This window comes from Lemur catta, chromosome 1 (genome assembly GCF_020740605.2).
Source record: "Lemur catta isolate mLemCat1 chromosome 1, mLemCat1.pri, whole genome shotgun sequence".
In the NCBI taxonomy this organism is placed as follows: Eukaryota; Metazoa; Chordata; class Mammalia; order Primates; family Lemuridae; genus Lemur; species Lemur catta.
This window is the reverse complement of record NC_059128.1, coordinates 214,464,191-214,491,686: the sequence shown is the minus strand read 5'-3', so window position 1 is coordinate 214,491,686 and position 27,496 is coordinate 214,464,191. Positions and strand designations below refer to the sequence as shown.

General features: G+C 36.8%; 1 protein-coding gene across 3 annotated transcripts in view; it reads right to left on the bottom strand.

The window, feature by feature from the left end:
* Window positions 1-27,496, bottom strand: part of LOC123630388 (interleukin 1 receptor accessory protein) — a 133,359-nt gene that overhangs the window by 70,599 nt on the left and 35,264 nt on the right. For 2 of the 3 annotated variants that reach the window (XM_045539929.1, XM_045539930.1), the window contains exon 2: window positions 15,931-15,995. In XM_045539929.1, coding sequence (XP_045395885.1) covers window positions 15,931-15,994 — 64 coding nt within the window. In that variant the 5' untranslated portion in view covers window position 15,995. Of the gene's footprint in view, window positions 1-15,930; window positions 16,001-27,496 lie in introns of those variants that run through there. The other variant, XM_045539931.1, reaches the window with a different exon arrangement.

The window sequence follows — 27,496 nt, the reverse complement described above, 5'->3', positions numbered from 1 at the left end:
ATACTACATATGTTTATTGCATGGAGAAATGAAGGAATGTTGACAGAGGAAGGAAGAAGTACTCTTTTGTTAAACACATGCATAATCATGCCTATAGAAATTAAGATGTTGACAGCTTGCTGAGTGTAGTCTGTAGAAAATGATCTCTTAAAAATGAAACCAAAACCACAAAAATAAAATAGAAAGTTGCCAGTAATCAACAGAAATATTTAAATAAGCACATAAAGTAAGTAAGAATCAGGGTATATGGATATTTATTCGGCTGGGTATCCAATATTAGCAAACTTTGATGCTGGAAAATGGGGAATCACTGATTTCAACTTCCAAGTATTTGGGTAGCTATTGTTTATTTTCCTGGCATTACATACCTAACAGATACATGCCATCCTTGATTATAATGTAGGAAAATCAATAGTATTAATAATATCTCTATTCCCTCACAAAGCTCCTAATTTAGAAGTCTACCAAGGTCATTTCATGAATATTAAAATCATCTCTGTGCTAGGAAAGTTATTAGCATACCAATTTACAGATAGAAACAAAGAGCCAATGCTTAAACAACAGTATCTGTCAAAATTGCTTCTTGTTTACCATCGCCAAGACTATAATAGTTCAAGTCTATATATTTTCTTACTTCTAAAAATTCAGTTAATCTTTATTTCTAATTGTAAATATAGATTATAATACATTTAGGCAATAAGTAAAGTTATTTTAAAAAGGGGGAAATAAATCCAAACATAATTCTGCTTTCCAAAGATAATTACTGTTAAGATTTGGTTGTATATTCTGCCAAAAGTTTTCTACATAAGCATATGAATACATATATGTAGAAAACGGAGCGAATGTGTAGCATCTGTTTACCAATTTCCATGGAGTAAATATTCTCACCAAAGCCAATTTCAGATGACCAACAATTTGACAACTGGCTCAAAAAATTCCTAAATGTTGGACATTTGGTTATTATAAGCCCATACCACCCAGTTTCAGCCACAGTTTTTAAAGGTTTTATACTAGTCCTGCTGTCTGATACCTGTTTTAAACAGAAACATCTATTTTAAGGTTACTATTATAGTAACAAATATAAATTTATATTATATTTTAATGGGTTCATAGTATTCCATTTTATTGATATGGCAATTTTTATTTAAGCACCCTTAATAAATGAATATTTGCATTGTTTCCAATGTAAGCCATTTTAACAATCCTATGAAAAATGTAGTTGTGAATACATCTTGATGAATTTCTCTGATTATTTCCTTAGGATATATGTGTAGAAGGTTCATTATGAGGTTACCTGGAGGCATTTTGGTGGTATATTTGAAAAAATTGCCCTCCTATTCCAGGTACACTCTTACCTACTATGTATGAGAACATCATACCTGGTCATTAGATCATCTTGTCCTGGCCAGTGGTAGGTACTGTTGTTTCCATTTATCTTTGCCAGACTGAGTGAAAAAATGGCATCTCGCTGCTGGTTTAATTTGCAGCCACTCTCTTACTCACGAACTTGAGATTTTTTTTTAATATGATCAATTTGGATTCATCTTTTTTTGACTGCTTGAACTGCCAGTTTTAAATCTCTGCTAATTTTTCCAGAGTATATAGTCAAAAGATTTTTTGTTGTGTGTGTAATAGCTCCTTGTATCCTGATATTAACCCTTTGCCTATACTTATATTTTCCCAATTTTGATTTGTCCTTTAAAGTACAATATTTTGATGCTACACTAATTTTTTTCAATCTTTATCTAGTCTAATATATCAAACTTTCTTTTGTGAGTCCTACCTTTGATGTTATATCTAGGAAGTCCTTCTCCATTCATTCCAACATTAAAAAAACTATTTGCATATATTTTCTTCTAGTACTTTTAGGGTTTAATGTATTCTTACATTTAAATATTTAATTCAACTAAGATTTATATTTGGGGAAAGTATAAAGTAGTAATTTAACGTTATTTTTTTAAGAAATTATCCAAATGTCCTAGCATTTAGATATATCTTGTCCCTCCAACTCTGGATGTTACCATGGGCAGCCGCCAGCTGCAGAGCTGGCTTCCTTTCTTTTCTGGATTCCTGTTTTAACTTCAATTTTGGCCTCTGAGAATTTCTTACCAACTCAGCAATTCATTTTAAAAGTCATTTATTTTTAAATGCAGTATTTCTAGCTGTTTTACAGAAAAGGGGGTGTTTAGAAGACCTTGTCTGCCATACTGAGAGAAACTGGAATCTTCTCAGTCTCTTTCCTGTGTAGCAGCTAGCATGATCATTTAATAACTCAGCTGGATAAGGTCATGGCCCTGCCCAAATTCTTTCAAAGGCTTTTTATTGCAATAAAGGTAAATGCAACAACACCCTTAATATGTGCTGGACCCTCCTTAACACTCCTCTTCATACCATGTCCCTTTCCCCCTAGTTCCTGAAACTCCTGCAACATTGGCAGAATGACCCCTATGGCCTCAGGGCTTCATACATGCCATCCCACGGCCTTTGCAGGTGGCTCTTTTATATCCTTCAATTCTCAATAGAATGGCATCTTTTAAAAGAGATCTTGTCCAAACACCAGACAAGGAAAGTAATGTCCCATTACTTACCATCAATATAATACGCTATATGTTATCATCACAGAACTTTTTTGAAAAATATGTTTACTTGTTTTCTTCAGTCCCACCTCTCCCCAAGACTATAAGTTCCATGAGGGCAAAGATAATTTCTGTCTTGTTTATGAATATAGTCAAGCATCTAGTAGTATCTAGCATATACTCATATACTATGAATGAATGAATGGATGAATGAATGCAAAATGTCTTACTAATCTTTATATTCCCTGTGTACAAAGCTTTGCACCTAACAGATGCCCAGAAAATATCTGAAGAGATGGGTTTTATATTTAATCATGAAGGAACAACCTCTCAACATGTGAGAGGTCATACAGATCTTTTACCTGTTTCTATTAAATCACAAAGGTACACTTGAAAAATAAGAAGGGAATGCTTATCATCCTTTTGTGAAAAAAGTATTGCATGCTTTAAAATGGACAACGAGCCTATTAAAAACTGGTTTCCCTGGGACTGAAGATAAATTTGTGCATTAAACCTGCTAGGATTTCAATTCTGTAGACTTTGCAGTAAGTTAAATAGCTTACCTATGTATGAGTATGGATTGGTGATAATCCCCCAGCCCAATCTTTCGTGTACTTGCTGAGTGCAGGTGGCAATTATTGGAGCTGTTTTGTTGCCATGCACACAAAAAAAGCGACAGTTTCTGAGAAACATAAAACATTGCAGCTCCATCAGAAATGAAATGGAACTTGGAGTGAAACCACAATCAAATTTCAAAATTCACATCCAATCATTGCCAAAGTCTAGTAGAAAAGAACTGGCATTTTTAGATTGAAAATAATTTTCTAGAGCTATACACTGCTGGGTACCAAAAGAATCTCTGAGCCATGTGTAAACATCATTGACTAAGTCCCTTAACACCTAGGGGGAGGAACAGAGCCTGCTGCAGTTGGTTAAGGAAGAAAAGCCAGGGAGTTCCAGTTGGTAACTTTGAGCTAGTCAGATGGGCAGCCAAATGAATAATGCCAAAGCAACCTTGCATCACACTGAAGTTACAGCTCCCCACACCATTCAGACCCACTGCATCTGTACTGAGCCACCTTTCCTTCACTCTTCTGTAATCTTGTTCTTGTATAGAATTGCTTTCTCTTAGGAAAACTTTTATAAACTTGGAAAGATATATATAATCTGAATATACACAATTTAAATGTACTGTATATGTTTCAGAAAGACCGGAGCAAATCAACTTGAAATAGTATTTGCAACATGAAAAATCACATCTTAGGCCGGGTGTGGTGGCTCACTCCTGTAATCCTAGCACTCTGGGAGGCTGAGGCGGGTAGGTCGCTGGAGGTCAGGAGTTTGAGACCAGCCTGAGCAAGAACGAGACCCCATCGCTACTAAAAAAATAGAAAGAAATTATCTGGCCAGCTAAAAATATATATAGAAAAAATTAGCCGGGCATGGTGGCGCATGCCTGTAGTCCCAGCTACTTGGGAGGCTGAGGCAGTAGGATCGCTTAAGCCCAGGAGTTTGGGGTTGCTGTGAGCTAGGCTGACACCACGGCACTCACTGTAGCCTGGGCAACAGAGAGAGACTCTGCCCAAAAAAAAAAAAAAATCACATCTTAGCTTCTTTTAACTGGTTAAATGTTTCTTTTCAAATGTGTGTTCCATATCATCAATTATTGACAGACATCTTTGGTTTGCATGTTTTGAAAACGAATAGTTTTAATTATAAAGAATTCAGTGGCAGCATGGCATATTTAAAGTGACAGCACATCTTAAGGTCAAACAGCAATACAACTTTTAGCACTTACTAACTATCCTGCGAGTAGGTAAGTTTAATTCACTTCTCTGAATCTTGAGTTCCTCGCTGGTAAAGAAAGAAGAAAACACCCACATTTATCTCATGGAACTGTTCAGAAATGAATGTAATATTATATGAATATAATCCCTGGTTCAAGTAATGTTATTTTCCTCATCTTCCTTCCTTTCTATTACACACACACACACACACACACACACACACACACTCACTCACTCACTATATAGTTATTATAATTTACAGAGAATTAAAATCAAAGAGATTTAAGGCCATGTTTGGCTTAACAAAATCTTCCTTTAGTGATTAAAAAATCAATATTGCAAAATGCTTTATGGCTATTATTGTAGTCATCAATTATCACTGCATTGTAGACAAAAGGAAGGACCTTTTTAATAACAGGATATTTAGAGTAATAAAGATGCGATAACTAAAAGTTTGCTTTAGTAAAGCAACCAGGAACAAAGATCCTGTCTTCACTTTCTTCCTGAAACCCCCCTTAGCATCTAGCTAAGAACACTGCATGCAGTGGGAGGAAGGAACTCCTCCAACACTTTCACTTACTAATTATTCACAATGTCCATCATTTCAATTACTCACCAAACAAAGCTACACCGCCCTCTTAGACCTGAATATAACTTGGGTTTCTACTGAGCCTAAAATAATACATTGCTCCTAGCAAAAAGACATTTCACAGCTCAATGTCAATTACAAACAATAGCAGATTGTTTCTGGCTTAGATCTTATGAACTTGCATAAATTCAGAAGTTTTTTGCCTGCCATCTCTCTTCTTCCTTTATTATCATGAAGGGCTTACAAAGCTCTAAGCCTCTACCATCTCTGCTGTACACTTCCTTCAGAATACAAGTATCCTGATTGACAAAACATTATCCCTGGAAATGTTGACTGCTATCATGACTGGAAGTGGAATAGAAGTAAGGAAACTTCTGCAATACTTAGAGTTTCTATTCCCTTTCATCATTTTAATACACTAGGAAGGAGGGAAGAGGAAGAATGTAAAACAAAGAAAGAAAAACTAAATAAAAATGAATTGGTCTGTAGTTTTCTTTTTACTTTGTGTCCTTTCCTGGCTTTGGTATCAGGGTGACACAGGCTTCATAGAATGAGTTAGGGAGGATTCTCTCCTCGATGTTACAAAACAGTTTCAACAGAATAGGTCCAGCTCTGTGTAGGTCTGGCAGAATTCGGCTCTGAATCCATCTGGTCTGGGGCTTTCTGTTGTTGTTGTTGGGAGATATTTTATTACTGTTTCAATCTCACTACTTGTTATTGCTCTGTTCAGGATTTCTATTTATTTCTAATTCAAACTTGGGAGGTTGTGTGTTTAAAAAAAAGTATATCCATTTCCTCTAGATTTTCTAGTTTGTGTGCCTAGAGGTCTTCATAGTAATCTCAGATGATATTTTGTATTTCTGGGGTATCAGTTGTAATATCTCCTTTTTCATTTCTCATTGAGCTTATTTGAGTCCTTTCTCTTCTATTTCTGGTTAATCTAGCTAGTTAGTGGTCTAAAGATTTTATCTTTTCAAAGAACCATTTGTTTCATAGGTCCTTTATATTGTTTTTGTTTATTTCCATTTCATTTAGTTCTGCTCTAATCTTTGTTACTTATTTTCTTCTGCCAGCTTTGAGTTTGGCTTGTTCTTCTTTTTCTAGTTCTTTGAGGTATGACATTAGGTTGTTAATTTGTGATCTTTTTGTCTTTTTGATTGGGCATTTAAGGCTATAATCTTCCCTCTTAGCACTGCTTATGCTGCCCAGAGATTTTTGGAAGCTTGTATCATCTTTGTTGTTCAATTTTAAAAGTCTTTTGATTTCCATTTTGATTTTGTCATTGACCCAGGAATTGTTTAGCCACACATTGTTTAATTTCCATATATTTGTGTAGTTTTGAGAGTTCCTCTTAGAATTGATTTCTAGTTTATATTCCACTGTGGTCTGAGAAGATATGTGGTATGACTTCAATTCTTCTGAATTTGCTGAGACTTATTTTATGGTCTAACATATGATCTATCTTGGAAAATGTCCCATGTGCTAATGAGAAGAATAGATATTCTGCAGTTTAGGGGTAGAATGTTCTGTAAATGTCTATTAGACCCATTTGTTCTAGAGTCCCATTTAAGTCCAGTGTTTCTTTGTTATTTTATGCCTCAATGATCTGTCCAGTTCTGTCAGTGGAGTATTAAAGTCCTTGGCTCTTATGATGTTGTTGTTTATTTCCTTGCTTAGATCTAGTAGAACTTATTTTAAGACTTTGGGAGCTTCTGTGTTACGTGTATATATATTTAAGATTGTTATATCTTCTTGTTGAATTGCTCACTTTATCATTATATAATGACTACCTTTGTCATTTATTTTACCATTGTTTATTTAAAGTCTATTTTATCTGATATGAAAATAGCTACTCCTGCTGACTTTCAGTTTCCATTTGCATGGAAAAATTTTCTACTCGTTTACCTTAAGTCCATGAAAATCTTTGCAAATTAAATGGGTTTCTTGGAGACAGTATATATTAACATTTTGTTTGTGTTTTTTATCCATTCAGCCAATCTATATCTTTTAAGTGGAGCATAAGGTCATTTACATTCAATGTTAGTATTGATATGTGAAAAACATGAATTTTACAAAAAGGAAACTATCCAATACAAAGCTCATGAAAAAATGGGGAGTATTTAAATATGGTATGAAAAATGTTTTGTTTTGTTTTTGTAATCTAAAAAATATAGCTGGCTTTGCATCGAATCCAGCTAATACTCTGGAAAGACTATCTCTGTATTTCTATTTTTCTCTTTGCATTTATGTCTCTCTTTTAATCACTATCCCTCTCTATCTCTTCTCATTCTCCCTCTCTCTTCCTCTTCTCTTTCCTCATTTTCTTTATTTCATTTACCTTGAGTGGACAGTAAAAAATGCTGAAAAGACATGCAGAATCAAGCCATGGATGTCAAAACATCTATCATATGAGAAATTCAATTTTCCCTTGGAGACCAGATAAATCAAAAAAGTCCAAGGAAAATTAGAAAATATAGGGATAAAATTAATGTTTTCTCTCTGAAAATCAAAAATCAGTCCATTAAGCAACTTTTGAGGCAGTCTGAGGTCCCAGAGGATCTAAAAAAGGATAGAGCCTTCAGGTTAACTCAGGTGCATCAATTTAAAGCATTAGGTTTGCTGTATCTAAACATCAAAGAAGTCTATGATAAAAGATTAAAAGTTTCTCTCCCATGTTAAAAAAAGGCAAATAAAGCCATAATAAATAATGGTTAATAACGGTTAGTATACACTCGGGAACAATAACGTATATATCCGTGTTTGCTGTAAAACGCTAGGAGATTACATGTAAAGTGTTCTCACTCCAAAAATGATAACTATGTAAAGTAACATGTATGTTAATTAACGACATTTAGTCATTCTACACTGTATATATGCTTCAAAATATCATGTTGCACATGATAAATACAATTTTATATGTCAATTAAAATAATAATAATAAAGTTCTATGTTTCAAATATGGTTGTGCTTGTTATGAAAGTGTAGGTAATTTGAAATCAAAACCCACCATAATAAATTAATAAAGAGCAATATTTATATAGAAAAATTATTAATGACTGACGGATGCACTTGCTTTCTGTTTTCTTCCACCTGGGTATCTACATTTATGGAGTAGGTACTGACAGAGCTTCCATTGAGGAAGCATAGCTGGCAAACACTCTCACCTGGTCACTCCTGCTGGCATGGGATGGCAAGCTCAAATCTTAAAAAGACCACAAGGTTTTATTATATAAGCTAAGGGGAAAATGCAAATACCAATTCTTTGGTATACATATTAAAATACACACTCCTGTTTACCTCAAAGAGCACATCAAAAAATATGACAGTATCTCGAAAGAGGAAAAAAAAAAACCAACTATGGGTTGACAGGTAAGAGCCTTAAACTATTATTCTAAACTGTATAAACACTGCAGGAAAGTCACATTTAGTTCCCAATAATGTAAAGCTATACCAAGCATTTTTGTTCCTATGGTAGAAGGAGAAATGAAATTCATGAAAATGCAGTCTAGGTTGTTGAGAGTATGATTGTTTTATCTCTTTTCTCTTATTTTCTTAGTCATCATGCCTTTTCATTGTTTCTACTGCCTCCAAAAGAGGGAAAGACAAAACAATGGAATTCTGTACATCAGCTTTTATAGGTTTGAATGGCAGGTACTTGAAGTTACTGACTGAGGTTCCCAGATTATTTGTAAAATGTATCAGGTTTCTCTCTCTCCCTCAAAAATAAATGAGAGGCTGGTCAGAAGGTAGGGAGTTAGCTCACTATTATTGTTCACAGTCAGTTACAGATTGAACTCCTGGTTCCACTACTTTCTCCCGTTCTCACTACTGCACTTGACTAGCCTATAAATATATTAGGTCATTAAATATGAAATGTCCGATTTCAAATCAAAATTTTAGTTTATTATATTTCAAACAAGAAGCAGTATGATTAATCAAAGCCTAAACTATCAACATAATTTTACCATCTTAACAGTAGCTTGTTTATGCCAGCAGCAAAGAACCCTGGAGAGTGAGTGGCAATGAAATCCACAGCTTGTTGAGAACTTAATATTTTTCCTTGCAAGAAGTGGTCCAAAGCCTGGAAGAAGTGACAGTCAGTTGGTGCAAGATCTGGTGAATATGGTGGATGAAAAGAGAGTTTCCAAGTCCAGCTTCTATAGTTTGAGCAGCATTGTTTGTATAACTTGCGATCTTACAAGAGGATTGTCCTGTTTCTATTAACCAATCTCAGCTGCTTCATCACAAGCGTTCTCATCATTTCATCCAATTGGTTGCAGCAGACATCTGCTGTAATTAATTGACCAGGTTTCATGAAGCCATAATGAATAGATAATATCAGCGCTGGACCACCAAACAGACACCACAGACACCGTTAGCTTTTTCTGATGAATATTCAGTTTTGGACTGTGTTTCAGCACTTCATCTTGATCCAACCATTGTGCTGACTGCTTGTGATTGTCAAAAAAGAATCCATTTTTCATCATACGGCATAGAAATGGTTCACCTTTAAGTCGTGACAGCAAAGAAAGGCAAGCTTCAAGATGATTTCTTTTCTGATGCTCATTTAATTCATGCTGTAACCATCTATCCATCTTCTTTACCTTGCCAATTTGTTACAAATGGTCCGATATTGTTGGAATAGTAACGTCAAACCTTGCTGCTAATTCGCACGTAGGTTGAGATGGATTTGCTTTCACCACAGTTTTCAGCTCATCATTATCCACCTTGGTCTCAGGTCACCCACATGGCTTATTTTCAGTATTAAAATCAGCAGAACAGAACTTCTCAAATCATCAACTTACTATGTGTTCATTAACCACATCCTTCTCTAACACTTGGTTGATGTTTCGAGCTGTCTGTGCTGCATTGGTTCCATAACGGAACTCATATTCGAAAATAACATGAATTTTTGACTTATCCATGGTTTCACAAAAATTGCTCTAAAAATAATTTGAATCACAAGCCAAACCATGCATTTGAAAGATGGAGGATGTACCTTCACAGTAAAAATAAAATAAAACATGCCAGAGTGACATGTCAGAGATATCTACTGTCTTAGTACTTAAGGAAATTGGACATTTCATACTTAATAACCAAATAAATAAATAAGAGATAGCAACACCCAGTGTATTTAAAAATAGAGCAATCATTGTGTCGTCATCTTAGGTGAAAATATATTTTATTTTCTAAAGAGGTTAATCAGCTCAATAGAAAAAAACTATTTTAAATGGTGGAACAAAAATGGGTAGGAACTGGCCTGTTAGTGAGTCACTGCTAAGGTGGAGATCTGGGTCTATAGAGCTCATCTCAATATGGCAGAAACAAGTAATTCTGGGAAGTCAGGGAGGGAAGGAAAGAATAGCAGAAACAAAGGTGATTCAAAGGGCAGCATAAATTCTTACAAATCAAACATTGCTAGCTACAACCATATACAACCATGTCTTCCTTGCAAAAAATACTGGTTCCCTTAACTAACACAACCATGTGAAGGAAGAACCAGGTCATATTTCTAAACATAGAATTATCACTGTGATACAAGCAGCTCTTTATTTGCAAAGTCAGCATCAGGCCAATTAATTGTGGTACTTAAATCTTTTTTTCAATCAGGCTACAGAACACTCACCCTTGGGAAGTATAAGTAACTTAAAAATAAACATCAGTGTGTTTCAAAATACAAATGCAGCTTTAAAAAAAAAAAAAAGAGTGAAGAGACCTTCTCCCAAAGGCAGCATTTAAAGGACAACAGGGTGAAATTCTGTAATTCCAATGACCTTTAGGTCTAAGAATAAAATGAAACAGTATTCTTCATACATTCTCCAAATGTTTGGACTAAATTGCATAGAAACGAAGAGTGTTCAGGATGGCCAGCCATGGGCAGCAGAGACTGGAACTGAATGTCACAAGTACATCGAGTATGGAGTTTTTCAAAAAAGCATATTCAAATAAAATGAGGCCGTTGGGGCTGGCAACAAATTGAATTCTTACCAAAAGTTAAAAGAACCATTACATAGTATTAAAAATATTATATGTCCTTGCAAAAGTAAGACGGAATTTTTTTAAAAGCCAACTGTATATAAAATACATTAAATGCAAATATTCTCTTTACCTAAGGGAATTCTTGTCCTCCAGAATCTGTCCCCAACCTACCTTTCCTGCTTGGCTTCCTCCTAGAAAAGTGCAATTATTAAGCTTCCCTCAATATCTCCTGACAGGAGTAATACTTTCTCTGCTCTCTCATGGCATTCTATTTGGTATGTATTGTCTCTTCTTTCTCTCAAACTTTACTGTAGTACTCTTAAAATAAGAACCTTCCCTCATTCACCCTGGATTCTCCACTATAAAATGGTCAAACACATGATTTTTAGAATGAAGTGAAATCACTGTTAAGATTGTCATTAGAACCATTTAATTAAATAATAGGAACAGTGTACCCTGTGTATGTCCATGATGCATAATGTTCCTTAATAAAAAGCAAGAAAGCTGAATCAGTTGAGTCTCCTGCTATTGTTGGTTGGTTGGTTGGTTGATTTGGTTTATAGGTGAGGACAAAGTAACAAAGGGTGATGAAATGACCTCTTTGATGTCATCAAACAACTCACAGAGTGAAACAGTCAAAACTTAAATTGATGTCTCTCAATTACCGTTAACCATAGTTTTTATTTATTTATTTATTGTGCATTATGCAATTCACTCCCAATAAGTCAATAGACTATATTTCTAAGTTTGGCAAATTTTGTAAAAAACATAATGGAAAAGGAATCAGAGGATCTTACTTCTATTCACAGAACAAAGTTCTAAAAGAAGGCAATGTGGTATAAAGGAAAGAGCACTGTTTTTGGAGTCAAGGCAGCCCAGTTCTCTCAGGCATGCTATGGTGAGTGTCACACACCTGGGCTACCTCCTTGGCTCTTCATTTCTTTAAACTATAAAACGAGTATAGAAACCTCTGGCCCCTCCCCACACACAATGTTTTCAGTAAAGTAATTGATAATGTGTGTGAAATCTAGCCCTGCAAGTAGCACACAATCAACTATTTGTTGACTTTGAAATAAAAAGCTATGTTCAAAGATCTGTGTGTTTGCACGCATTTTGGGGAGACAATGGATGGCTTATCATTTTTTTACGTGATCGGTGTAGCAAATAATGATATGGTAATATTTTTAAAATTCACCATGTTGTATATGATGCCATTTTCACTATCTTCTCAACTTGGAATCACAGGTTCCAAGTATTTATTTCTACTCTGAAGGCAGCTTTAACAGTTTGACTTCTTAACACGCTGCCAATAAAGCACACCAAAAGAGAAAGGTGTAATGAGGTGAATACTTATAAACAGAAAACTCTGAGTTTAATAAGGGAAATGTTTCATACTATAATAAAAAAAATGGGAATACTGAATTTGAATTTAGGATTACAGTAATTTTCTTCCTGAAATCAGTGTCTTAAGGAGGGGATAGCAGCATAAATATACTCATTATCTAGAGAGTACAGAAATCTATCACTAAGCAGTTCTTCAACAGTTACCAAAACAATTACCTGTGATCCCTTGAATCTTAATTTTCTTTTTAAATTCTTTATATTCTAGTAGAGCCCAAGAGGAGCATAGTTAGTAAAAACAGTGTAGATCTTGGGAACCGAGTGACTAACTGAAGTCACAGTTATGCTAAGTATTAGCTGCATGACTTTGGCTAATTCCTTTAACCACTTTGATTTTGAGTTTTCTCATCCAAAAAAGAGAGATAAATCAGCCATGACTACCCCATGGTTTGAGTGCAAGAATCAAATAACACTGAATATACAAAATGCAAACTGTTGTTTAAGCAAAGGGAGCATCATTATTACCATTATAACTACCACATTGTAATCATAGTATCACTATTATAACTATCCAAGACTTAATTCCTTAAAAGGAAATAAATGCTGTTTTCTATTATTTGCTTTTATTACCACCTGAGATGAAAACGTTGCCCCCCCATTCAAGAGGGGATAAGGAAATCACAGTACTGCTATCAGAAAAACCATGGTCTGAAGTCAGAATTTTCTGCCTTGAAAGCCAGTTCACTGCACTTGAAACTCATTGAATGGCACTAAACTCTTATGTTTTTATGATTCATACTTTTTAAAATTTGAGGCTTCCCTTAAAAGAAGGGTCTACCAGGAAGGGCCCAGAACAACAAAATAAACCTCTCACTCACACATGCATGTATAGTGCTTTAGAGTTTTCAGGGTATTTCTCCTTTGTTCCTCACATCAACCTGTGTTTCCATCAAGACGGAAACCTAAAGCACAGGGAGAGCCTCATGAAAGAACAACAGATCTGTCGGCATTTACATCATTGTAAAAGTCCATACCTTCATGCACAGAGAGGTTGGTTGATCCCTCAGGATGTGCAATGATCCCTTTTTTCCCCTAGTAGCCGAGAGCCAGTTGCTCTTTTCATTTTTGTCAACAACATTTCCTTTTTGTTCTTCTCCCTGCAACTAGGAAGTGTATCAGTGACAGACACAATACACCTCTTCATAAGGAAAGCAAATGAGTATGTGCCAGATGGGCTGAAGGGATTACAACATGTTTCCTGCTCCCATGGTGACGCAATGGGGCTGGTATGAGAACTTATCTCATTCAAGAAGTTAGCTTCCCCTGGCAGAATTATGAGTCACAATTCCTGGGCAGAAAGCTCACTTCCCAGCAGATTTTGGGGTGGGGGTAGGGCTCCTTGGATGGATAACAGTAAAGGTCATTCAGAAAAGCAACACAGCCAGGACCACTGGGGAGGCGCCAGCACTCACCAGCCTCTGGAACTTCCCTGATCTTTCAGCAAAAGTAACAGTCACCTCTCCCTTTTCCTTCAAAGTGAGGCAGAACAGAAAACCACATGAGGAATTACTGGCATGGACCTAAACAGGTTCCATTATAAAACTAGCCAGTTTGGTTAAAAGAGAGAGAGAGAGAAAGAGAGACAGAGAGAGATGAAGAGACATGTATACAACTATTTAACATATATATATAGAGAGAGAGGGAGAGAGAGAGAGAGAGAACCTACTATTTGTCTGCCTGTCAATCATAATTTCAAATGTTTGAATAACAAACAAAATAACAAGTTTCTGTCCTTAGGCAGCTTAAAATCACAGAGAGAGGGAGTGAAGGAGGAAGCAAAAGAGATGGAGAGGAAGAAAAGTGGGAGGGAATGAGGAAGGAGAGGAGGACAGGGATTTGGGGGAGGAAAAAGAGGAAGATGGAGGAAGAGGAAAAGGAGGAGAAGGAGGAGAGAAGAGAAGGAGAGTTAATATAATGTCAGGAAATGAGTGCAATGAAGAAAACTAAAATAGGCTGGAGGGATAAAGAGTGATTGACAGGGCTATTTTAAGTAAGATGGTCAAGGAAGGCCTCTGTGAGCAGGTAACATTCAAGCATAGAACTAAATCAAGTAAGAACAAATTACAATCAAGGGTTATATTTAACATATTTAAAAATCAGGACATCAAGGCACTCACCAATCAAATGGGACATTCGACCAAGCAGGACAGATGCTGGACTAAACATCCAGAGAGCTGTCTCCTTGTGTATCCCAGCTGAATATCAGCCCCTGCTATAATATATCCTTCCCTCTGTGAAGCCCCAATGGGCCAACAAGGTTAGAAGTTATCTCTACTTTCAGCTTTGAGCTGTACTCTGTCCTACTTACACCCCTCCTTTAGTGCTATTTTTGGTTTCTAATACAATGCTTTAAGTGGCATAGAAAAACTGAAAGGCACCCAGCAAAGATTATCAGAATGGTAAGAGGGCTCAGATCTATGCCATGTGAAGAACAGTTGAAGGCTCATATTGCAGCACACTGGGGTTATGGTTATATGATCACTGATTTCACATGTGTGAAGTCCTTTCACATAGAAAAGGAATTAAAAAGATGATATTCAATGTACGATTCATGCTGTTCAGGGGAATTATACATTGGAAACTTTTAAAAATGAAGACCTCTAGGTTCTCTGCATTAAAATTGGAGGACCATTGCATTAGGTTGTTTTCGTTTTTTTCAATTAAGCAGTGGAACCACAGAAATGTATGCAAATGACAAAGAGACAAACTTCAGTTTTATGTACTAAAAACTTTCTAAAAATTTGATCAATCCAAAACCAAAATAGGCTGCAATTAAATGATCACTAGTCAGAGGTACCAGAGAGTGGTTCTGGAGATGAGAAAAGACCTGAAAAGATGGATTTTCAAATATCAAGTCTCTTCCAACTCTGATTTCATATGATCCATGCCCATGATGATTGAGTTTGGTTATACAAATTCAAAAAAGGTCTTGGCTGACTCATTTCATGAAGCCACATGCAAAGAATTAGTCTAAAGATAAGTTCTTTCTTCCCTATATAGAAGCGATATGGTGAAAACCCATCATTATCTTTTTTAAGGTCACAATGGACTGTTACTATTGGGGCCTTCTTGTCCACTGGCTCAAGTCTGAAAAACAGATTGTGCTATTATCACTTCCACTTCCTTTTGCAGAGGACCTGACATAAGAGAAAGAAGCAGTATTCTAGTTGGCTTGAGTGTGAAGGTGATGAAAAATTCCTGAATTCATACATACCAGACCACTCTCCCAAGTGCACTGTGTCCCAAGAAGACTAGAGACATCAACGATTTTTCCTATCACTCTGGTGGGAGGGGTTGGCTGGTCTGAAACCTCTTGGAGAATGCTGGGTAATTTAATATCATCGTGTATTCAGCCTTAGAATTTTATTATTGTAAATATTTAATAGTAATACACTTTTCTTTCTTGTTTCTTAGAGTGAGGGGGTGCTGAGTCAGAGATGGAGAAACTGTCAGATTCTTCAGGTCTATGATTCCCTTCTGTCATAGACGACAATCGAAATAAACATTATGTTCATTTAAATTCATTCTCAGAAAGAGTGGACACATTTCCCTATGTATAGCTTGCATTTTAATAAGTAGTCAAAAGCCATTTACCTACCTGAGGCATCACTTGGCAGGATCCCATAGAAGTAGAGACTCACTACACACCACAGAAGTGCCATCCTGTCAACATAAATGCAAAGGGAAGAAAGATAGATCACATTACTCTCAATAGTTAAAAATAATAAGTAATGTGCATGAATGCAGACTATAGACTAGGAACTGTTCTAAAAGTTTTACAATAATAACAGACTTAATTGTCAGAACCAACCAAGAAGACAGATTTTATTTTGTTTTGCTTCTGTTGTGGTTGTTTTTTTAATTCCCATATTATATACAGATAAGGAAACTTGTCTAAGTTTAAATAACATATCCAACATCCTTTGGCTAGAAAGTGGTTGAGCCATGATCAAACTCCAAATGTCTGGCTCCAGAACTACTTCTTAATCACTGAACTATAACTGCCTACTTAAAAAATATGTATGTGAAATATTTGACCAGGAGTCACATATCTGACAGATAAATTTGACCTTCCTACCCCTCTTTGCATTCCCTTGGTCTGTTTCCAGTGGGGAATATTTTATGATCCAAGTATTTTTTCCTTCTTAGTGATGAATAGAAAGTCTAAAAATCCTGGATTCAGACTTGGTCTGCAATCTACTGCACTCTGAATTTATATTAAGGGGAAATATATAAACCTCATCCTCTGCTGTTCTTGCTCTCCTCTTCTCACTGGAAGAGACAAATGAAGAGGCAGAAATCCAATTTCTCTAATCTTTAGCCTTTCTATTGATAACCAACTGAAACTGCCAACTAGCAAGAACCAACTCCTTCCGATTGGTTGTATGATCTTTAATGCAGACGACCTGGAAATTAACAACTCTGTTAAGTATTTATTTCCTACTCCCCTAGAAATATCTGGCCACTGGTAAAAACCTATGTAGGGTTATTATATAAATACTGAAAACTAGAGATGACTCAGAAATTCCATGCTCAAGACCTCTGCTTTCTCTCTTGAATGAAATAGTTATATAAGGGTGTTACAGACGTCTTGGTAACTTGTCCAGATCATATTTCTAGTAAATGACAGAGGTGGGATTGATACCCACATCAGACTAACCATAATGTCTATTATCTCGAATAGCCCATGACACAAGTTTGACAACCACAGATACCCACCAGCCTAAAAAGGCCAAAGACATATTTGATAAATAGGGTAACTGTATAACATCATTTTAAATTGGCCACTTTAAAGAGTGTTACATAGAAACAAAAGGCAATCCAGGTTGTGTGGTCACCCTAAAGGACAATGCAAAATTTCGAACCCTGTCATCTCTCTTGATCACACATCTCCAAAAATCTCTGGTTCATGTAATGCTTCCTTCTTTAGCCTGGTTGTACACAAATCACAGGTGAGTTTATCATATCACAAACAACTGTTTTATCTCAATGATTAAATATCTCTTTCTTCTCACCACCACCCACTTCTGATTCTAACACTATTAACTTAGGGAAATTTTCTTCTCTACATCAGTCATTCATTTATTCAATAAAACATATATTAAGCATTTTCGGTTTACAGGTTACTATGATATAACTTCAGGGGCCTCTGGTGATCAAGATGTAGGGCCTCCTCTAAAGGCACTTTTCCACAGTAAAGATCAACCTCATGCAAACCACACCAATATCATCAACTATGTACAGAACACACATTCGGAGGCACACAGGAGATAAAAAGAGGTACCAGACAGAAGTTCTAGCACTATGCATGGTCTAAAAGGAACTTAAAACATGTACCAGAGAAAAAAACATCTGCAATATAAAGTAAAAAGTGATAGAAATAGAGAGGGATCTGTATTACTGAAGATTAGCAAAGGAAAGAGATTACTCCAGTCAAGACAATAAAAGAGGACTAAACATAAGAGGTGGCTTTTGATCTGGTTTGGATATTTAGAATTGAGGCAGAAGGAACGTGTGAAAAGTGGAGAATAATGCTCAAAGGTAGTGAGTGAAAGCATGGGACATAAATAAGAAATAGTCTATAAATAATTGAGTTTGGCCCAACCACAGGGTATTAGGAAAAGAACTACAGAAGATTTTGTTGGAAAGCAGACAGTGTTCGTATCAAAATATGGCAAGGCCTTAAATAGCAGGCTATGGACTTGGGATTTAACTTAAACAGGAAATAGAGAATCACGGAAGTTTTCTGATGAGAAGAGTGACATGATCATCACATTGTACCTTATGGAAGTCACTCTGCCATACACGTATTGGACGGATCACTGCTAAATTCTATCTTGAAATCATTTGGGCTCCTAAGCCTATCATCACAATAATTGCTATCTTCCTAGCTTTGTGACACTACCAACTTGATCAGCATGCGACCTATATCTTCATCCAAGTCATTAATAAAAGTAATTAATAGTTCTGCATTAATCCTTGTCAGCAGAGAACAACTAGATATTTCATTGCAGATTCATGGCACAGTAATTTCAGCTCCAGTACTCAGCTATCCTAAAGCATTCTGACCTCCTAAATTGCTTTTGACTATTAAAAAAAAAACCCCATATACCCCTAGATTTTTCCCAATTTGCCTGTTTATAAGCTGCTAAACTCCTATGGCAACACTTAGAAGACATCCTAATTAGTGTGATTGAACGCCTTAACTGATATTCCCAAGGGTGACTGGATTATGCAGGAAGTAGCAACGAGTCAGGTCACCAAGGCAAAGCTAATCTAAAGATAACCTGTGTGAGAACACAAATCCAGGGTCAGTGCTGCCCTGTGATGAATGTGGATAAAGTAGACTGAAAAGCAAAGTCACTGTGCAGGCTGGTTTTGACAGACTAAATGTACTAAGGTTTTTGTGGGAGGAGGTTGGCTGGTCTGAAACTTCTCCGAGAATGCTGGTTCATTTTTAACTTCGTCTTGTATTCAGCCTTGCAGTTTCATTATTGTAAATAGGAATACACTCTTTCTTCTTGTTTCTTACAGTGAGGAGGTGCTGGTTCAGAGATGGAGAAACTGTCAGAAAGCAAAGGAACCTGCCTAATAACATATAGTTCCTCAGGATGTGAATTACAGCTTAGCTTTAGATTGTGATGGGGTCTAACAACCCTGCCCTTGCTTCAGATGACTGGAACATGCGCGTAATATATTCCCAGTCAGCCTTCCCTGCATTATCCATTTTATTTACTACATGATCATTTTCATACTTTCCCCCTTTACATATTCATACTTCTCTCATATTTAATGCCATTGTTTCACAGCACATGAACTTTGATGCCTATCCAAATGTATACTTAACTTCTATGTAACCAACAACATTAATGATGACTATTAACATGTGCTCAGCACCCTAACACCTTTCCCTGCATATGAAACCTTTTAATCTCTGCATTCTCTAGACTTGATAAGCCTTTTAGGATCTCCATACCTCTGAGTTACTCTGACCACTGGATTCTCTCACCTGTCCAGCAGGTGACAGGCTGAAACCAGGTTTGCTTCCCCAAGGGTGGTCTTCACTCTGAATCACCACCTGCTCAGCCTTCCTTCTGCACAGCAGCATTTCACCAGGCTGTAGGACTGGATGTCTCCCTCAGTTTCCTGATTCCATACATAGCTCCTTACTCACATAACAGCCACTCCTGTAAGTCTCCCATCCTATTTGGGGCTTGGACCTGCAGTGTGGTGCTTATCAGTACTCTTTTCCAGGAGCCCACATTTTGTCCCCTATAAAGTCTTGCTCCGAGCTGGAAAAATCTCCTGTAACCATCTGCTATCACTGGTTTCATTCCTGCCATGGTAGGCAGATGCCGTTTGCTGTGACCAACGCACTGAAAACTTGGCCATTATACCAAGGCATAAACCCTAGATGGCTATCCCCATGTGGGGTCAACCCTATAGCTAAATCACTTCCTTGAGTCCTGATCCCACCCTGATCCCATCCAGGCCTTTCCTTTTCCCTTACCTAAATTGCCAAAAAAGTTTAAGTAGGTCTTGCATATATGACAAACAAGCCTCTGAAGGACACAGGACAAGCTTTTAATTATTCCATTCTACAGAAAAGGAGATAGCATTTATTAAAACATCAGGGTTATTTTCATCACCAATCTTTTATGTAGTTCATAGTTTTTTTTGAACATAAGAAGATCCTTGTCCAGAATATTTCAGAATTCAATATTTATCAGTAAATAAAATTTTGGCAAAGTTATCTGGAAGCTCTGTTTCTGCACAAAATGAAGTAAGTGTACTCCATCTTATCTTTCCCAATGAACACAGCTATAAAACAACCATTTGAGCAGCTATTTGAGGACTCTAAAATGTAAATAACAACACATTATTTTTAAGTACACATAGGACATTCACCAAGATAGGCCATACCATGTGCCATAAATCAAACTTTACCAAATTAAAAAAATATATTGAAAGTATATTCTCTAACCACAGAGTTAAACCAGAAATCAATAACAGAAAGATAATAGGAAAATCTCCAAACACGTCATGACTTAAAAATATATCTATGGGTCAAAGAAAGTCACAAGGGAAATTAGAAAATATTTTGAGCTGAAGAAGAATAAAAATAAAACCTACCAAATGAGTGGAATGCAGCTAAATCAGTAGTTGGAGGGTAATTTATAGCATTAAAGGCTTATGTTAGAAAAGAAGAAAGATCTCAAGTCAGTAATCAAATCTTCCACTTTAAGGACCTAGAAAAATAAGAGCATTAACCAAACTAGCAAAATGAAAGAAATAATAAAGAATTATAAAACAGAAAAATATTATAAGGGAAAAAAATGAAACCAAAAGTTGGTTCTTTGAAAAGAACAATAAAATATAAACCTCTAGCCTGGTGAACCAAGAAGCAAACGAAAAAGATATATAACACTACCAACAGGAATGAAAGAGGGACATGACTACTGATCACAGACATATTAAAATGATAAGGCAATAAATTCCATGACTTAGATAAAATAAACTGATAGTTCAAAAACCACAAAGCACCAAACCTCAACTAAAATGAAATAGACAACCTGAATAGTCCAGTAACTGTTTTTTTAATTTCAGAATATCATGGGGTTACAAACTCTTTGTATTATATTAAAGAAATTGAAATGCATTCATCTCCAGAGCCTCCAGAAAGAAACACAACCTTGCTGACAGCTTGATTTTAGCTTTATAAAACCCTAAGCAGAGAACCAGCGAGGCCACACTGTCCCTGGGCTTGTGACTCACAGAAGCTGTGCAATAATAATAAATATGTGTTTTTTTAAGCTACTAAGATTTGGTAATTTGTTACAGTACTAATAAAAAGTAATATAAGAGACATACCATATTAAAGAATTGAAAAACTCAACATAGAGAAGTCAACTTTCTCCAAATTGACCGATAGATTTAGTTAATTACAATCGAAATTCCAGCAAGATTTTTTTAGATACAGACAAGCTGATGTTTATATGGGAAGGGAAAGCCCCAAAATATTGAAAATCATTTTGAAAAGAAGAATAAAGTTGGAGGAATCACAGTACAAACAACCCAATTTAAAAATGTTTAAGTCATAAAGGGATACATTAACAAAAAGGATATGCAAAAGTCAAACACATGAAAAGATGTTCAGCAACATTAGACATTAGGGAAATGCAAATTAAAAGCCACAATGAGATATCACTACATACCTTTCAGAATGACTAAAATAAAAAAAAAAATACTGATAATACCAAGTGCTGAAGCAACAGGTGGAATATGAAATGATACATGGAAAATAGTTTGGCAGTTTCTTATAAAGTTAAACATAAATTTGTGATACAACCCAATAATCTCGCTCCTAGGTATTTTCCCAAGAGAAATGAAACCTTAAATTTACACAAAAAGCTATAAATGAATGTTTATAGTAGCTCTATTATCCATTGCCTAAAGCTTAAATGTCATTCAACAAGTGAATGGATCAACAAACTCTGCTGCATCCAAAAATTAGAATACTATCCAGAAACACTAAGCAATGGGCTTCATATATGTTGATACAAAAACTGCAATGAATCTCCAAGGCATTGTGCTGAATTAAAGAAGCCAGTCTTGATAGGATACTGACTGTATGATTACATTTAAGTGACACTCTCAAAAAGACAGAGCTAGGAGTGACAGAACATATCCATGGGTTAGGAATGGTGGGAGAGTGTTATTGCAAAAGGAGAGTACAAGGGAATCGTTTGGGGGATGGTGCAGTTTTGTATCCTGATTGTGGCAGCGGTTGCATGACTGATACATGAGTTAAAATTCATAGAGCTGTACTCCCAAAAAAGACAACTTTATAATTAAAATATATTTTTAAAGTGGCATGATTTGTCTTTTTATAAAGCTCAAGAACTGATTTGTGAACACTTTTGAGACAGTTTAAATAAATGAAAGCTCTTTTAACCTAAATACGGTTTCTATTTTCAACATTTACTTTGAAAATAACACAGTCTTGTCATTAAGTACTGAATATTCCAGAAATGTCTAGCAGTAGAGGCACATAGAGAGATCAATGAAATGCCCCAACTTTCAGCTTACCTAGCCAGTGCTGCTAAGCTTTACTGATATAACAGCAGAGTCAAAGTTCACGCCAAAAAATATTAGCACACTCCTCTTAGATACTGCCTCTCTCTTCTTACTAAATAGCTTCAAAGTGCTTAGAACCCTAATCGGACATATATAACATAATATACCACCTGCCTTCTTTAGAAGCTTGGAATAGAATGTGGGCAGATTGATTTCATTTGGTTCTTTAATATTTTGAATAGCAACATGCTCTGTGGGGTGAGGGAAGAGATATCATCATGAAGTCCTGTCCCTTACAAGAGAGAACTAGAGCTGGGTTTTCAGTGAAAGGGAGGTGAAAGAGCAATTTTAAAGAGCACTGAACTTGAAGTTCTAAGTTTAACTGTGCGACCTTAGGTAGCCTGAAAGAAGAGACCAGGAATATTCACAGTGACCACTTAGGAAGGATTGCAACCTGCTCACCATCTTGATGTCTAATTCAAGACTGATGTGCTAGGGGGTTGCAGGTACTTCTAAATGAGGTCAGGATACGTGTTCTATTGTACCCTCTTTCTAGTGGGTGGACAACTTGGCGATTAGGTATTCTTCATTTAGGGACACTGAGGCTTGGGAGTGATAGAAATTAATACCTACCTCACCATTTGTTGAAAGGAATGTCCTTAATAATTCTTGTAGTGTGCTTAGCAATGTCCAGGAACATAAATAGGTCTCAGTAAATACTGGTTACTTCAGCTCTTATTAAGTGAGATAATAGATGTGAAACACTTGAGAAAGTGTGAAATAGTAGGCAACATGAGCTACTATTAATATTATTTACAAAGAAGAGCCCGAGTTGCTCGGCTCAAGTTGACCATTAACTATCAGGCAAAACTTGCCACATCCTACACTTTGGAGTACTAGGTCCAAGTGTAGTGCTCTGTTTCCAAAATATTTCAAAGAAGATAGTCACAGTTGTTAAGTCTGGTGTCTACAATTTATAGAAAAGCTAAGATTGTTGTGATAGGCTGTATGATGAACTTTGAACTTGCAAAAATCATGGTCTAGGAGGTTTCCCATCTCTAGGTCTCAAATGCTCATTTTTTAAACAGAGGTAAAAATCCCTGCCCTGACTTCTTCATAGGGCAGTTGCAGAGGATCAAATGATGCGACACATGGGAAGAGACTTTGTGATTGTAAAGTGCTATACCAATATAAAGCATTATGACAATTGATTTTTATTATAATAAAACTAGACTTGTTTTGTTTTGTTTAGATCTGAAAGAAGCCAAAGGAGTATAGATCTTATAGTCAGAAAGTTATAAATTTTGCTTAATTCAAATCAAAATATATTACCTTTGAAGCTATTGACAGGGAGGGCCAGGAACAGGCTTCTAGGGTCCGGTAATGTTCTATTTCTTAGTTATGTCAGCAGTCTCCACCCTTTTTGGCACCAGGGACTGGTTTCATGGAGGACAATGTTTCCCAGGACTGGGGGGTAGGGGTGTGGATCACAGGCGGTGATGCAAGCGATGGGGACCAGCTGTAAATACAGATGAAGTTTCCCTCCCTTGCCTGCCATTGACCTCCTGCTGTGCAGCACCTCACTCCCGTTCCTAAGTTTCATGGAAGACCATTTTTCCACAGGACAGGGATGGGGGCTAGGGAGTGGCAGACCTCTACGGCCCGGTATCGGTCCACGGCCCGGGACTTGGGTACCACAGAGTTAGACGATAGTTACATGACAATGCATATGTAAAAAAATTAAAAAGTCATACCCTTAATATTTATATACTTTACTATTAATATGTTATGCTTCTGTAAAAAAAAATTGTTGACAACTTTTTGTTTGAAGTTAAAAAGTATTTAAAAAAGCAGGAAAAGGTTATAGAAAGATACGGGACTGCTATGTATACACATACATATATATCCTTTAAACCAGGAAAGTAGATTAAATCCAACACAGAATGCTACAGGGAGTCATCTCAGAGAACTTCAAGGCTGGAAGGAGGAACATTTATGTTGTGGGGGGGTCTAACATTCCTTCTAATTCACTCAGCAAATATTTGTCAACTTTAGACACAGTCTGGAGGAGGAAGGACAGAAACTGTCTATGTCCACATACAGCTTACAGTTCTGAAGCATATAAAAACCCAGTTTTTAATTCTAATAATGAAAAAACATTAGACAAACGCCAAAGTGGTGCATTCTATGAAATAATTGGCCTGCAAACTTCAAAGGTATCAAGGTAAGAAATCAGTGAAAAATGGAAAATTTGTTTCAGATTGAAGGAAGCAAAACAAGACAACTAAATGCAATGCCTGATTCTGAAATGGGTCTTTTGGCTATAAAGGCTTTTTTTTTTTTTGAGACAGAGTCTCACTTTGTTGCCCAGGCTAGAATGAGTGCTGTGACGTCAGCCTAGCTCACAGCAACCTCAAACTCCTGGGCTTAAGCGATCCTACTGCCTCAGACTCCCGAGTACCTGGGACTACAGGCATGCGCCACCATGCCTGGCTAATTTTTTCTATATATATTTTTTTAGTTGTCCAGATAATGTATTTCTATTTTTAGTAGAGACGGGGTCTCGCTCAGGCTGGTCTTGAACTCCTGACCTCGAGCGATCCACCCGCCTCGGCCTCCCAGAGGGCTAGGATTACAGGCGTGAGCCACTGCGCCTGGCCTATAAAGGCTTTTTTAAGGATTGTAGATCAGGGGAAAAAACGCTCTTTCTACTATACTTTTAATTTTTCTGTAAGTTTTAAATTATATAAGTTTCTCTTCTCAAAAAAAAAAAAAAAAAAAAAAAAAAACAACCCAGAGCCTAGAGAACAGTACTGCAGCAGGGGCGTTTTAAAGCATGTGAGAGTACAGAGCAGGGAGCAAGTCACTTGGGTCATGTGACACCATTTGAAGTTCAAATTGGGAATTAGGTGAAATGACAACCCGCACAGACACAAAACAGTCACATCACCTTTTGGACTGAGATCCAGTCACCTCTAGGCTAGGAAATTAATTACTTTGCCCAGTATAGAAAACTTCTTGGCCATCTGGGGTTTTCTCCCCTTAAATTTCATGTAATGACGTTGCCACTAATAACTGCTCTAATTCAAAGGGATGGTCTGAAGACCACGATCATGTCTGTGAGACTCTCAAGAGAAGGCACCTTCTACAAATTGTTAGAAAGGCCAGTAGTAACAAAACTATGGCTCAGTTTTCACAGATTTCTCTATAAAAACTGTATGCTCTAGCTTCTGAGTTGACAACATCAAATTTCATTCAAATGGAGATATATTTATTGAGCCTTATTTCCATATACTTTATGTGCAATATATAGAAGTAAACAGTAAACACACTGTTCTTTTAATCAGGGATTTCACAGTTTGGGAACAAAATCAGACATAAACACAAAATAAAAGAAATTTTTAAAAGTAGAGAAAACAACAAGAAAGCAAAGGCCAGGTACAAGGCAATCCCACCAAAATGCATGATGAAAATTATCACATTCTATAGTGAGCAATCTGCAGGATCATGTAGCCACATAATGAGTTTGAAAAGTAACATATCACATATCGTTGGATATTCACAATACACACAGGCATTTTAAGAGCTCAGGGTAATCTGCCAAGAAATATTGTGGTCAATGTGGTTAAACACAACAATAACCAAAATTATTTAACTGTGAACCCCTCTTTAAGCAATATACCTATTAAGGCCCCATTTGGGAATACTGATATACACAGTAAAAGCTCCAGCTGTGGAAGGGACGGCCCACGCCTTAATTCCCAGATCAATCCTCTATCCATAAGATGCAGCTGTTTTGGAAAACTCCAGTTGAGACTAAACTGGCTATCACCGAAAGGAAGTGAATCTTAATTTTCCCACAACCTCATTCAAGCCTCACCTCCCTTCTGCAGCCTGTCTAGATGCTCTGTTATCTTGCCCCTGCCTAGAAATAAACTAACCCTCCTCTAAAAGATCTGGGCAGGTATCTGTACCTTTCTTAGAGCCCTGAGAAATTTCTGTCCTAATCTGTTCTGCTTCAGTTTTTATCTTTTCACTCTTCTTTTTAGACTGGGACTGTAGGTTCATGTCCACGGTATATTGACCAATTCTATTACACAACAAAAACATATAAATATGGGGCAACTTCTCGGTAGTACACAGAACATTTCCCTAGGACACAGTCAATCTCTGTTCTAGTTTGCTGTTGGTCACTTTTTAACTGTGGGCCTTGGATAATTTACTTAACCCCTCTGGACCCTGGTATCTTTATCAATAAAATAGGGATAATGAATATTTACATCATAAGATGCTATAAGGATCATATTAGATAATATTTATGAAAAAGCTTCATAAATTGTGAAGTGTGATGCAAATATGAGGTGTTGATACTTGCAATTTACACAGGGATTCACAGGCACACTGCATTCTCTAGCTAAAGGCCACCCTGAGGATACAGTCTCCTCAAAGGCTTGTTCTAAACAGATGTCACTGTGAGTGCCTATGAAATGAACCTGTCTTCAGACATTAGACTTGAATGGATCTAAGCCATCCTTGGTTTCACAATACAGTCAATTGTCCTTTCACAGAGCATTCCTTGCATCATCCCCCAATTCTGTCAGAAGGATGATTGGCTTGCTGGGGTTCATCCAGCAGACTAGAGCCTCAGCTCCCTTCCCATTCAGGGGCCCGGAGGCCTTAAGCAGGTCTCCCGGACTCAACCAGACCCTGCAGCACCCCGGGGCTCCTCGTTCTCTATTACACAGAGAAACGGGCGGGATGCATCCTGGTTCCTAGTCCTGACTCTGGTATTAACTAGCTGTGTGACTTGGGCCATGCACTTTACTGTCCTTGTGCCTCAGTTTCCACAACTAATTTTATTAAGAAGAGTTCAAGTCAAGAGTTAAGTTAGAACTTTCATGGAAGACTTACAGTATAGCAGGCCAGCACTGTGCCAACTGTGAGAAAGCACAGAGGCTTCAGTTCAGCCTCTACCTTCATGTATTCTCAGTCTACTAAAGAAAATAGCTGATTAACATCCTCACCATCCCCATCCCCAATCTTGTCCCTGAGACACAATGATAATGTTCCAAATTTTCCTGGGAACT